The sequence below is a fragment of the Crocuta crocuta genome, unplaced genomic scaffold (assembly GCF_008692635.1).
Source record: "Crocuta crocuta isolate KB4526 unplaced genomic scaffold, BGI_CrCroc_1.0 scaffold8, whole genome shotgun sequence".
In the NCBI taxonomy this organism is placed as follows: Eukaryota; Metazoa; Chordata; class Mammalia; order Carnivora; family Hyaenidae; genus Crocuta; species Crocuta crocuta.
Window position 1 is genome coordinate 622,229 of NW_027532162.1, and position 13,465 is coordinate 635,693.

Consider the following 13,465-nt stretch of genomic DNA (forward strand, 5'->3'; position numbering starts at 1 on the left):
CTGGGTTCTGGAGTGGCTGTGACCTGACACACAAGCCACGTGCCCTACAGTTGGCCTAGGGGACTCCCCGCAGCGTGGGGGGGCGCCCTCCCCTTCCAGGCAGCTCCCACAAACCCCGGTGTCCAGCAAAACCATAGCCCTGCAGGCCACACCCTCGGTGTCCACTCCTGGGGGGGGTGGGCAGGCAGAGACGCAGCCCCCTCACTCACGTCTGGGAGCAGGGCTGGAGGGGACCCGTCCAGGGCTAGGGCCCACACCCTCCGGCCTCGGCAGCTCTGGAGGCCAGGGCGGGCGGGCAGGCGACCACAGGATCACGGCGGATACCCTGACTGCCGGGGCTCCCCTCCCCACCCCTCCCCCGCCAGGNCCTCCCATGGGGGAAAACTGCATTGTCTCCGCAAGGAGCCCTTGCATTGTCTGATTTCCACTCCAGAGGAGCTACTTTGATAACTTCCAACAATGCAAAAGTAATTCGTGTCTAAGCCCCAGCAAGTGAACTCTGTCGTCTGCTTGGGCTGGAGGCTTCAACAGCACAAACCCACTCCTCACCGTCAGGGAGGCTGAAGTCCAGGGTCAAGGCGTGGGTCAGGGTTTCCTGAGGCCTCTGCTGGGGGGGGGGGGGCGCCCCCCGCCTGCCGCATGTGTCGACATCTCTTCTTAGGAAGACACCGTCATGCTGAATCAGGACCCGCCTAACGGCCTCAACTCCATATTCTCTGTAAAGGCCTGTCTCCAAATACAGTCAGGTTCTGAGGGGCTGAGGGTCAGGCTTTGCCATGTGAATCTGGGAGGAACACAGTCCAGGCTCCCCCCGTCCCTCCCCCCCAGCCAAAACCGCTGGTTTTGCCTCCATTTGCACATTCCTGCGGGAGTTCTGTGTGTCTGCTCTCAGGCTCCTCTTCGAGCGGGTCTGGACACCCACCCGGCCCCCCGTTTTGGGGTAAGTGCGCTGCTCTGTCTGCAGGGGCCACCGTTCACTCATCCTTTGGGGAAGCCACCGCCTGACCACCCACCGCCAGCACCCAGGAAACAGAGTTTGGAGCCTGGGCAGACCTCCCCTTCCGGGGTGTGGGGCTGGTCCTGTGCAGGGACCACGGGGTGCCGGGCCCCAGGCCACCCGGCCGCTCTGCCACACTCCTTTCCTGTTCTGCTCGATTGCATTTCTGCTATAGCTCCCAATGTCCCCACGGCTGTCTCGTTAACCATCTCTGCCTATGGGCGTAAGGGCCTGGTATGCCTCCCCAGGCCCTGGGGACCTGGCCCCACTTTGGATATAAACCCAGATGTGACCATCAGCACCTGCTCCCCCCGCCCCCAGGCTGGGCTGGTCGGTCTTAAACTCTGCTGAGTGGAGAGAGGCAGACCAGTGGGGTCAGGAGCCAGAAGCTGGGGTGAGAGGCGGCCATAGTGGGCACATGTTTGGAGCCTGGATGTGAGGTAAAGACCAGAGTAAGGGACACCTCAAGGTTTGGCCAGAACTTCATGCTGCTTGGGGACCGAGTTTCTGAGCACTTAGGGAAACTCTGGGTGGGGGGGGGGGGAGGGGCTTGGGGCCAGGAGGGACGGGGTGTGCTGGGGGCCTTATGTGCGATGTAGCAGCGGGACAGCCCAGGAGAAGTGAGAGCTGTACCTCTGGAGTCATCAACACAGGGATGATCTTTAAGGCCATGGTGAGGCTGCCTAGGAGCCAAGCAGGGGCCCTGGGGCCTGATCTGAGCCTGGTTTTCTGGCTGTGGAGGCCTGGGGAAGGGGAGAAGCCAGAGAGCTGGGAGAGAAGGTGAGGGGTCCGGATGCCAAGGCCCGGGGCTTCACTGCGAGGCGGAGGGAGGAGGCTCAAGGGCTGACTGTGCCCTGAGCAAGACGGAGGTTCTGGGCAACCTGGCCCCCACCGTGGGGCAGAGGGGACAAATGCCCCACCAGAGGTGAACTGCTTCTCCCATAGGCTCTGGGCTCCCTGGCTCTGTGTTTAGGGGACGGTGTCTGTGGCCCTCTCCCTGGGCGGGGGGAAGCTGTTCCAGGACCCCCACCCCCACCCGTCTCCTCCTCCTGGATCTATTTCTCAAACGGTTCAAAGGAACCCTGTTTCTCAGGCGCCAGGGGTCTCCCATCCACACCCTCGCTGGCGCCACGCTGCCCATGCAGGGAAGGGGTGCTCGGGTCAGAGCCCCTCCCAGAGCGGGACCCAAGGCTCCCCGGTGCTCCCACCCCCATCCGCTCCACCCACTCACACTCACCTTCTAGAGCTCGGTTTTCAAAGCGCAGCCCCGGTCTAGCCACCACACATGTGGCGACACAAGCCTGTGGGACACGCAACCCCCCGGGCCCTTCCCCAGACCTCCTCCTGACCCAAAACACGGGGGCCCTGGGGTCCATGCTCTACGCACCCTCCAGGGAATTTGGATGCAAATCCCAACTGCAGAACCCAAGGTCCAGCCCAGGGGCCACCTGTGACTCCACCCGTTTCTGGAAATACAGTTTTGGGAACAGAAACACCCACTCGTGCTCATCCTGTGTGTGGGAGAGGCCGAGAGAGGGCTGTGGGCAGGACCCCAGTGGCCACGCTTGGGTAACAAGCCAAGCGGGGGTTCCGGGGAACCCCACACACTCAGGCTATGTCATTGAGCCATGCTCAGGCGCAGGCTCTTGCTCCCCGGGCATCACCTGCACCTCGTTGCCAGGGCATCCGCGGTCACAGCGGCTCCAGAGAAGCGAAGGTTCTGTGAACAGCGGCCACGTGCCCAGAAGGCACATTGGGCACTCGTCCACGGCACACCAGCTGCCACCACATAGGCCTACAGATGGGAGCTGGCCATGGGCAGGAACCCCACCCCCCGCGCCCTCCAGGAGACACAGGCCCACAGTCCCCGAAGCTCTGACAGCCAAGTGCCGTGGATGCCGGAGGCCCGGCCCCTTTGCCCCTCCACACAGATGGACCTGCACAGACCTGCGTGGGGCTGACCAGGGGCCGGGCCATCACAAGCACCTTGCAAACCCTGCTTTAGTACTGGTTCCCTGCACGGAGGCACACCTGGACCTTCCCGTGGGCCCAGTGAGGGTGCACGGCTGTGGGCAGCACATGGGGCCCGTGGATGCTGTGTGGACGCTGTGTGGACGCTGTGGACGCAGCTGGCCCAGGCCAGGCCCAGGGGCCCCTTTGAGTGGCTGGGCTGGAAAGCGAGACCAGCGGTCTGACAGGAAGCCTGGGGCAGAGCAGGGAACAGAAGTTCCCAGGGACCCACGGGCCAGTCCTGCGGACAAAGGTCCGATCTGAGCCCCTAACTCAGATCGGATGCCGGGAGCGGATGCCGGGAGGAGGGGCCCCCAGACCCAGCAACTGGGGAAGGGGCCTCTGCCCGTGCCCACCGTGCGGTGACCTCGGGCCACTGCCTCAGCCATGTAGGGCAGCGGTGAGGAGGGGAGAGGGAGTCTGGTGCAAGTTCCGCCTCAGGCTACCAGCTGCACCTCTGCTGAGCTTACACAGAGGGTGGCAACGAGCCGCCCGCCCGCAGGCCTCTGGACAGTGGGGGTACAGGCCGGGGGGGCGGGGCCGGGGGCGCTGCAGGATCCCAAGGCGGCCTCAGCACCTGTACGCCTTCCATTTCTTTGTCCTTGGTGAAGACGGCCCCTCAACTAACTCAGCGTGTCGGGGTCACTTTTACATTTCAGGCATGCGTGTCCTGCACCCCAGCCATGTTCCGCTGCACAAAATGCCCAGGCCGAGCCCACGGAGCACGTCAGCACCAGATGACACCCACACCTGTGCACCCAGAAGGCAACGTGCATGCGACAAGGGCTTGGAGAACGCTGAGCCGACTTCCCTCCACCCCACCCTGAGAGTCAAGCCCCTGCGGTGGCTGTGTGCTGCCTGTGGTCTGCACGCTCAGTGGGAGGCGGGTCCCCAGCTGGGCGGCGTGGCAGGGTGGTGTGGCTGGTGGCATGGCATGGCGGCGTGGCTGGGTGGCGTGGCGTGGCCCTCAAGCAGGGACAGGACCAGAGCAGACCCAGAGCCTCATGCGCCAGCGCGTTGCCATGCGACGCCTAGACAGCCCAGGTGGCCCACCCAGCGACCGAGGAGGGGCCGTGTGCCGGCGTCTATTAGGAAGGGCTCCTGGGGGGGCCGGTGGGCCTGCGGTCCGCTCCCAGACCTCAGCCAGCCCCGGGGCCTCTGAGATGACCTCAGAGCCACTGGAGTCAGAGGAAATGTGCCTTTGAGCCCCGTGTGGATCAGTCACTGGACGCACACTGTCAGGAGCGTGGTGAGACCGTGGGTGGGGCGGTGCTTTTTCTGCCACAAGTATCCCCAGAGAGGACCCGCCCACTGCGGGAGGGGCACGGGTGTCGTTCCCGGGGGCCGGCAGAGCCACACGCCCGTACCCACCAGCGGGACAGGGAAGTCTTCCACCATCGAACCACATGTTCACAAGGAACAAATAAGCTCCACCCTCATCTCGCCACACACAGAGGCCAAGCTGAGATGGGCCCCAAGCCAAATACAAACGCGCAGAGTATAAAATTTAGAGGACAGAACCCTGAAGGATTTGTGAGCTGGGCTCAGGCAGACTTCACAGTTAGGAAACTCAAGGCGTGAACCGTAAAAGTTTTAAATTGATGAAATAAACTTCATCAGAATCCCAAACTACTAGTCATCAAAGGCATTGTTAAAGGGGCGCCTGGCTGGCCCAGTCAGCTGAGCGTCCGACTTCGGCTCAGGTCATGATCTCACGGTTCATGAGTTCGAGCCCCGCATCGGGCTCTGTGCTGACAGCTCAAGAGCCTGGAGCTGCTTCAGATTCTGTTTCCCTCTCTCTCTGACCCTCCCCTACTTGGATGCTCTCTCTCTTTCTCAAAAATAAAGACATTTTAAAAAATGAAAAAAAATTGTTAAACAATGAATAGACCACATAGGAAAACTCAAAATGGATTAAGACCCCAACATAAGACCTGAAACAACAAAACCAGAAGCAAACTCAGGGAGGAGGCTCTTGACATTGGACTTGGCAGCGATTTCCTGGAGATGACGCCAAAGCACAGGGAACAAAAGACAAGCCAGGTGACATCAAACTTAAAACCTTTTGTGCAAGGGGAGCCTGGGTGGCTCAAACCACTGGGCATCCAATTTCGGCTCAGGTCATGATCTCACAGTTTGTGAGTTCAAGTCTCACACGGGGCTCGTGGCCGTCAGCTTAGAGCCCGCTTCAGAGCCTTTGTTCCCCTCTCTCTGCCTGTCCCCCTCTTATGCTCTCTCAAAAATAAATAAAACTTTGAAAAAAAACCTTTTGTGCATCAAAGGGCACTATCAACAGAGTAAAAAAAGCAATCTATAGAATCAGAGAAAATACTCTGAAAATACTCTTGCAAATCACTTATCTGACATGAGGTTAATATCCAGAATGTATAAAAATAATTCCTACAACTCAACAACAAAAAAAAATCAAATAAGTCAGGGCGCCTGGGTGGCTCAGTCGGTTGGGCATCCGACTTCGGCTCAGCTCATGATCTCTCAGTTCCTGAGTTTGAGCCCCACGACAGGCTCTGTGCTGACAGCTCGGATCCTGGAGCTGCTTCGGATTCTGCGTCTCCCTCTCTCTCTCTGCTCCTCTCTGTCTCTCTCTCAAAAATAAATGAACATTAAAAAAAAAATCAAATAATTTTTTTAAAAAAGCTAATTGGCAAAGAACTTGAATGGACATTTCTCCAAAGATTATACACAGCCAGCCAGGAAACATATGCTAAGATGCCCCCCATCACCCATCATCAGAGAAATACAAATCAAAAAATCAAAACCACAATGAGACACCACCTCACACCCATTAAAATGGTAACTATTAAAAACAAACAAGCGGAAAAACTGCAATGTTGGCGAGGACGTGGTGGGATTATGAGACGGTGCGGTCATGGTAGAAAACTACGGAGGCTCCTCAAAGTAACTGAAAACAGAGTTACCACGTGGCCCGAAATCCCAGTTCTAGCTAATTGTCCACAAGACCTAAAAGCAGCGACTTGAAGAGCTGTCTGCCCACACCTCGTGCTCAGGGCAGCACCATCCACGGCAGCCAAGAGTCGGAAGAGCCCAGAGCTCCCGACGGATGAGGGACAAACACGCCGCAGTCCATCGGCGCCACAGGACGGCGCTCAGCCTCCCACGGGAAGCACCCTGAGCCCTGCTCCGACCCGGACGGACCTTGCGGACAGCGGGCCAAGCGAAATCAAGCGGTCACAGACAAGAGACGCAGCCCGCGGGACCGTCTGACGGACTAGAGTCGTCACAATGACAGGAACAGAAAGGCGCGCAGGGGACGGGCAGGGGTGTCTGATTTGCACAACGACAGGGATCTGACCTGTGTCACAACAGGGCGAACGCGCTTAACGCCGACACGTGGTCACAAGGGCACATCTGCATGTGATTCACCTCAGTAACGTGACCGGGCAGGACAGGCTGGGAGAGAACGCTCGGGAGACATCTCTCTGACAAAGGACCGCAGCAAAGGAGCCGCGTGGGAGGGACAAAGAGCCCCGCGGCCCCATGACAGAACCCCCTCTACCCCCGTGCACAGGCCCCGCCCGCTCACGAAGGAAGACACAGCTACAGCGCAGCAGCGAGGAGTGATCTGCTGAGGCGGCGACAGACTTCAGAACGCGCGCGGAGGGCACCTGGCCAGGAACAGCCACGGAGCCCCCCGCCCCCGCCCCTGCCACCCCAGGCTGAGGGTCAGGCCTCTGGGGGGGGGGGGGGGGGGGCCCNNNTGCAAAAGCACCAGGGGCGGGAGGGGGCCCCCTCTCTGTGCCCTCCGTGCCCCCCACCAGCAAGGTGTAAGGCTGCGGGCTGGGGAAGTGGGCAGGCGGCTCCGGTGTGACCAAGGACAGCAGAGCAGGTGAGTCGGGGGCTGACAGAGGCCACCACCACTGCTAGGTATCTATGCGAGGGGTAAACAAGGGAAAGGAAAACACGTGCCTGTAAGGACTTACTCGGGCGGCCTTGGTCATCATGGGCCCAACCCGGCGACAGGCCACAGACCCCCCATAGGGTGGATTAGGACACAGGCGAGCTCACACCGGGGACAGTGGAAGGAACCTCCGAAGCGGAGCGCCGAGCAGAAGCAGCCGGCACAGGCGTGCGCGCCTCCCCCTTCACGGCAGCCGGGACACGACCACGGCCAGAAGGCCCAAGGCGGTGGCTGCTGTGTGTGGCAGAGCCACGCCTCCCGTGTGCTGCACACCGCAGTCGTAACTGGGAAAACAGAACCTGCAGAGGAGAAGCCGTGGAAAGGCCGGGGGTACCACGGCTTACCCGCTTACCTGGCCCTGCCTCTGATCAAGCAATTTCATCATCGACCCAAACTTAATACCCAAGCCGCAAACCTATCCATCCCTCCAAATGGCTTATGCACGTGCTTCTAAAAATGCGGGAAGGAGTTGTTTTGTTATAAGTCCTCGTCAGTGTTTCCAGCTCTGTTTTCTATCATTTATGGGGCAAACCTACTACTACTGTTCTTTGCAAGCTGGGATTTATTTGGAGGTGGTTCAAGGCGTGCCTGCGAAGACCCAGAGCTGCGGCCAGAGGGCAGTGCTGAGCCCGCTGGCTCTCCATCCTCCGGAGGGACACCAGCTCGCTCCACCTGACTGGCTTTCCTTAAAACCCTAGCTGCCATCAAGGTCACCAAACACAACGTAAGCAAGGAAACGTGACATACGAGGTGACACGCCCCTTTCTAATTACAGGCCTTCAAAAGCACAGCCTAATCTTACATCCCACTAGCCCTGGCCTATTGTCTTTCGACAGTATGCCCCTTCTCTGAGGTTACATTGACAGTTTTCTTTTTTTGCTTAAAAAAAATTCTTTTCAAGTTAATGTTCGGAAGTAATTATTCCAATACAAAAGCAAACCCGCACAAAAGCAAGGCACTGTTCTCTGCACCACGTCCCCACGCGGTCTCTGTAATTCTTCTCTCTGCTGGGGCGCCCCAGTTTCCTAGGGAGCCTTAACTGTGAGGGGCTGGGTCAGCTGTGTCTTTCATACTCCTTAAAGCAAAGGTGGAGCTCCACGGCAGAGAAGATGCGTAATCATACTCACCTCCTTGAATTCTGATGATAGAAGGAATTCTGGACTCTTCAGAGTGGGGAGCAGGCAGTCAAGACTTAACCCGTTCCGGGCAGGTCTGAACAGGCTGGACGCAGGTATTCCTGGTCACGTGGGTCTAGGAGCCGTCTAGGATATATCCAGGACCTTCAATACTCCTGCAACTTAGCACTTTGCTGTGCCTCCTTTTACCTTTGAAGGGTTTTTTTTTTTTTTTTAAAGCACATACTGTATCCAACAGGAATTCTGTTTGCCTCGTGACACAAACCAAAATAACAGAAGCTTTAAAAAGCTAATTTCTTAGGGCACGTGCGTGGCTCAGTTGGTTAGTCTCTGACTCTTGATTTCAGCTCAGGTCACGAACCCAGGGACGTGGGATTGAGCCCTGCGTTGGGCTTGGTGCTCACAGCATGGAGCCTGCTTGGGTTTCTCTCTCTCTCCCTTTCCTCTGCCCCTCCCCGACTCATGCATGCTCTCTCTCTCAAAATAAATAAATAAACTTTTAAAAAAGGCTACTCTCTCGGACATAAAAGAAGCCTGAGGTAGGCAGCCCAGTGCGGTGGCTCCACGGCTGACAGGAAGCCGGGTCCTGCCACGGTGGCGGCTTCTGCCATCACGGTGCCCTCAGTCTGAAGGTTGCTGTAGCCCCGGCGTCAGGCCTGTGTTTCAGGAAGGCAGCAGGAAGGAACCCAAAAGGGCCCACAGCACACCTCCCATCGGATGATGGTCGTTATCTAGAATGTACCCTCCACGTGTCTGTCTGGGCTCCCACGCTCACCCAGACGTGCACACGCACACACATATGCACGGAGTCCTGGATTCCTGGTCGTGTAAACGAGGTATTATGCACACGTCTGCCTCTTTCCTTCCCCACTGGCCATGCCTCCTAGAAACCCCTTCAGGATAGCAGCTAACTCCCGCATCATTCTCCTCACGGCTGCACCCCCGCCCCCAGGTGTTGGCCGCGATCGTTAATGTGCCCCACTGGTGGGCATTCACTAATGCCGTCCTGACAGGCGCAGGCAACGGGGAGGCTGTGTTTCATTCTCACACGTATGGCCAGACTGATTCCTGAAGAGGCTAAAACACTTCATATTTTACCAGCACGGTGAGTGGTTTTTCCTTCCACCTCTCCATCAACAACAAATGATACAACTCTTCTGAAAATCTTGCCAGCCTGTCTGTGGACCTAGAGCTCACTGATTTCTAGCTCCTTCCTACTGCCAAATCTGGGCATTTCCACGTTTCTTGGCCATTAGGACTTGCTCTTCTATGGACATTCTATTCATGTAATTGTCCTGTTTTTCCATGTGGTTGTGGTTCCTTGATGATTTCTTTAAAGGTTTCTTTATAGTATCTATTAACCCTTTGTCATCTACATCATAAATATTTTTACAATCTATCCATTGGTTGCCAATGTTATAGTATTTTTGCCATATAATTTTTTTTAATACTTATATATTGATATTTTCTCAAATAGCTTCTGTTCTTGCAATCTGGTAGGTAATGAGGGTTCCCCCTTGGGGCACCTGGGTGGCTCAGATGGGTGAGTATCCAACTCTTGACTTTAGCTCAGGTCATGATCCCAAATCATGGTATTGAGCCTTGATCCAGCTCTGCACTGAGCATGGAGCTTGCTTTGGGATTTTCTCTTTGCCCTTCTCCCCTGCTCTCAATAAACTAAATCACTCACTCACTCACTCAATCGATTAATGAGTGTTCTCCTACATCTACGGTGACATTCTGTTCTTGGGCATTTATTCATCCATATAAATTTTAAGATTTTTCTATCCAGTTCCAAAAAGATGTTTCCTTGGGATTTGAACTGGAATTGTATTACATTTGCATATTAACTCAATATTTTTTATGACGTAAAATCTTCCCAAGAACGCCTTCATGTATGTTCAGATTTCCAAACGATCTGTTTTCTTCATATGGGTCCTACACCTTTATTCTGAAATGCGTTTTTTCTTCACCACATACACAAAGTGTCTGATAGGTTCTTACTGCGATAGTGGAGAAAGCCAAGGACTTCTGCATGTTCGGCTTGTACCCAGGAGCCTCATCCCAGCTCCCTGTGCCTGTTTATATAAACAGTGTGGTTTATGCCAAACTGGGCATCTGGAGTGTTGGCACATGCGAGGCAGAGGGTTCCTGTGAGCCGCCTGCAACAAAACCCCGGGCCATGGGGGCCCTGATGAGCTTCCTGGTAGATGCCACTTCACAGGCGCTGTGACAACCCAAACACTCGCTGTGGCTTTGGCGGGAGAGGTCGTCGGGAAGTCTGCACCTGTTTTTCTCTGCACTTCGCCCCACGGGCCTGTTCCTTGTGCTGATTTTACTCTGTGCCCTTCCGCTATGCTAAATGTCGGCTGTGAGGACAACTCTACAGCAAGTCCTTGTAGTGAATGACCAGACCTGCAGGGGGTCTGAGGGACCCAACACATCCTATCAGCAAAGAGAGCTTTGCCTGTTGTCTAACATTATATCACTTATTTTCTCCTTCTGGAGTCTTGCTATCTTTGCTAGAACCTTCAAATCATTTTGAATAGTAGCGATAGTGGACAGTCCTAATTTTAAATGACATGGTTTTAATGTTTTGCTATTTAAGAGAATGTTTACTATTGATTTTTGGTTACTTTTAGTAAAACTAGTCCCCCAACAACACAGTTCAAGTTTCGGTGACCTTGTGTATTAACTGAGCCAGTGCGCCAGTTAGACTGCTGTGAGCTTACCAGCCAGCAAATTGCTACATAAATAACAGTCACGCCTCATGATCAGTAACCAGCTGGTGCTTCTTCCAAAGCCTATGGGTGACCAGTCACTGCATGTCACTCAGCGCCCACACAACAGCCAAGTGGGGAGGTGTGCCGCCTTCCGTGACGGACACACTTGGTATTTTACAAAAGCACGTCACCGAAGCAGGGAGTCGATCAAGAGGTGAGAAAGCAGCAGGAACAGGAAGTGGTCACACTGGAGGGCTAATTCGGATGCAGCAGCGACGGGTCCAGAAGAAAGAGCTGCAGAGGGTGCATGGACACGGGCAGGCAGAGGGGCCCGGTGAGGCCCACTAGATGAGAAGGATGATGTCCCCAGGAAGTGACACCGGCCAAGACCCCATGCTGACAGAGCCCTTGGTCACGCTTCACATTGCTCCAAGTGCAAAGGCAGCGCTGGAAGCTGATCCCCACACGGAAGGGGTGGTGACAATTGACAAAGGTCCAGAAAAGATGCTCGTGGCACATCCTAAGTCATACAGTGGAAAAGGTGCGCATTGCTATTGACAAGCTTTTTGTGAAGAGATAAAACACTTTAATTCTTAATGCTTCTGATCTTTTAAATGAGTGTACTAAGTAGTGTGATATCCTTTTCTTATTCTGTATATTTATAATTGGCGGTGAGGGTCTCCACTGTTTTGACAAGACACTTTAAGGCTATGGAGCGATCCGTGCTCCTCTGCTTCTGTTCTACTGCACGGATTTCCCTGAATTTAGGAACGGATGCTGAATCTCCTGAAGGGCTTCTTCAGCACTCACCGAATGGAGGCATCCAGTTTTCCTACTGCATTTATGTTGGACTCCCCCAGGGTTTTGAAAATTCACTCTTCCTTTCCCAGCTCCACAGACTGAATTCAGGCCAGGTCCCTGCTTGCCTCCGCCCACGGAGGCATCCCCTCCCTCCTGCCCCGCGGCCTGCTCTGCCAGTCTGGTCCCTGGGATGGACTAAAGAACCTCATCTAGAGGGGAGTTAGAATAGAGCTGGGAGGCGGGCGGGGACCTCACACCCCAGCACTCAATGCCCACCGCAGACCCAACAGCAGGGCCACAACTTGCACACGGCGCTACCTAGGAGTATCCCAGCAGGGAAAGGAAGGTTTCCTCCTCCCCCCCGCTCCCCCCGCAACAGCCCAGCGAAGCCAATGAGATGGTCGCAGCCCAGCCAAGAAGAGACGGTTGCAGCCCAGCCAATTCCAACTCCCCCTGTGCCCTCAGGAAGGCCCCCATGCCCACCCAGCCTGGGACATTACCTGGGCGCCAGTAAGGATGACGGTTTTCTGCAGGTTCTCCAGCACGAAGGAGAGCACGGAGGCCGCGAAGGCCATGGTGTCGGTGCCGTGGATGACCACGAAGCCGTGGTACTGCCCATAGTGTCTCTGCGGGGGCGCAGCAAGCTCAGGCTGGACTCCTCCCGGGGACAGGCCCCCTCCCAGGATGGGCTTCCTCCCGGGGACGGGCCCCGTTCCGGGGACAGGCAGCTGGCTGCCCCCACCCCCCGCACCAGAAAGAAAAGAAAGGGTCCCAAATGCAGAGGGAGGGAGTCAGAGAGGCACTGGTGGGATCCTGGCCCGGAAGACACTGTCTGGGAAGCAAGCCTCTGCCTGGAGTCTCACTCCTCCATGCTCTCCCCCCACACCCAGGACACCTTCCCTTCCTGACACCTCTAATCGCATGAGAGACCTGGCCTGGTGGGGAGGGGTCTCTGGACATGCTCCTAGGATACAAAGGTCCCCTCTGGACTTCCCGCCAGCGTCTCCCCCAGGTGATGCCCAGTCAGGGCTCCCAAGGACACTGGCGAGTCGGAGGACACACGAGAAGTGAGCACGGCACTCCAGGCGAGGGTTCCTCTAGGCAGAAAGCCTCCCTTACTTCTATTCTATCTCTAGCACCCTGGACCTGGGACAAGTAGGTACTCAACTGCTTGGAAATATTTTTCTAAAATTATTTCTGATAATGATTTATTTCTGCACTTCACTATGAACCGCTGTGACTCTGTAATCCACCCTACACTTAACAAGCACTCTTAAACCTCAGTATAGCTCTCTGCACGTCCATGAGCCCTGTGACAGAGAAGGCGGCTTCCCACCTGCCCTGAGGGCAATACAGAGAGGCACCCGGGTCAGAGCCACAGGCCATCCGGGTCAGAGAGCCTGGGGTATGGAGGATCCCCCCCCAGCTCCCTGTCCTTCCCTGGGTGTCTCTCCTCTCCTGACACTCGAAGCAATAATTCCGTCCCCAAGCTTTGTGGGTTCTATTCAAACTGCATTTGAATACCGCTCGGTGTCAGGTAGTTCAGATCCAGAAATGAACAAAACAGATTTGACCCTCAAGAGACCCATAATACAATGTGGAAACTCTGCTCTTAAGAAACTCAGCACTTATTCAGGGGCTGGGTCATTTAACTGTAACCCCTAAAAAGCAATCCCAAAATGACTGCAGCATAAATGAACTACTTCATTCTGGCACACCAACAAATGGCCTCACAGCAAAAGAGATACTCCACTCTGTCCAGAGATCTGTGGACTGCCCCACCGTGGACAGAACGCCTTTGGGGGTAGGGTTGTGCAGAGGGAGGGGAGAGCTCCTGGTGGAGGGGGGGGGGGGGGGGGCG

General features: G+C 55.8%; 1 protein-coding gene across 1 annotated transcript in view; it reads right to left on the reverse strand.

Moving 5' to 3' along the window:
• ASPG (asparaginase) overlaps window positions 1-13,465 on the reverse strand; it is a 37,709-nt gene that overhangs the window by 24,038 nt on the left and 206 nt on the right. The window contains exon 2 of the mRNA XM_077776532.1: window positions 12,105-12,230. Coding sequence (XP_077632658.1) covers window positions 12,105-12,230 — 126 coding nt within the window. The remainder of the gene's footprint in view (window positions 1-12,104; window positions 12,231-13,465) is intronic.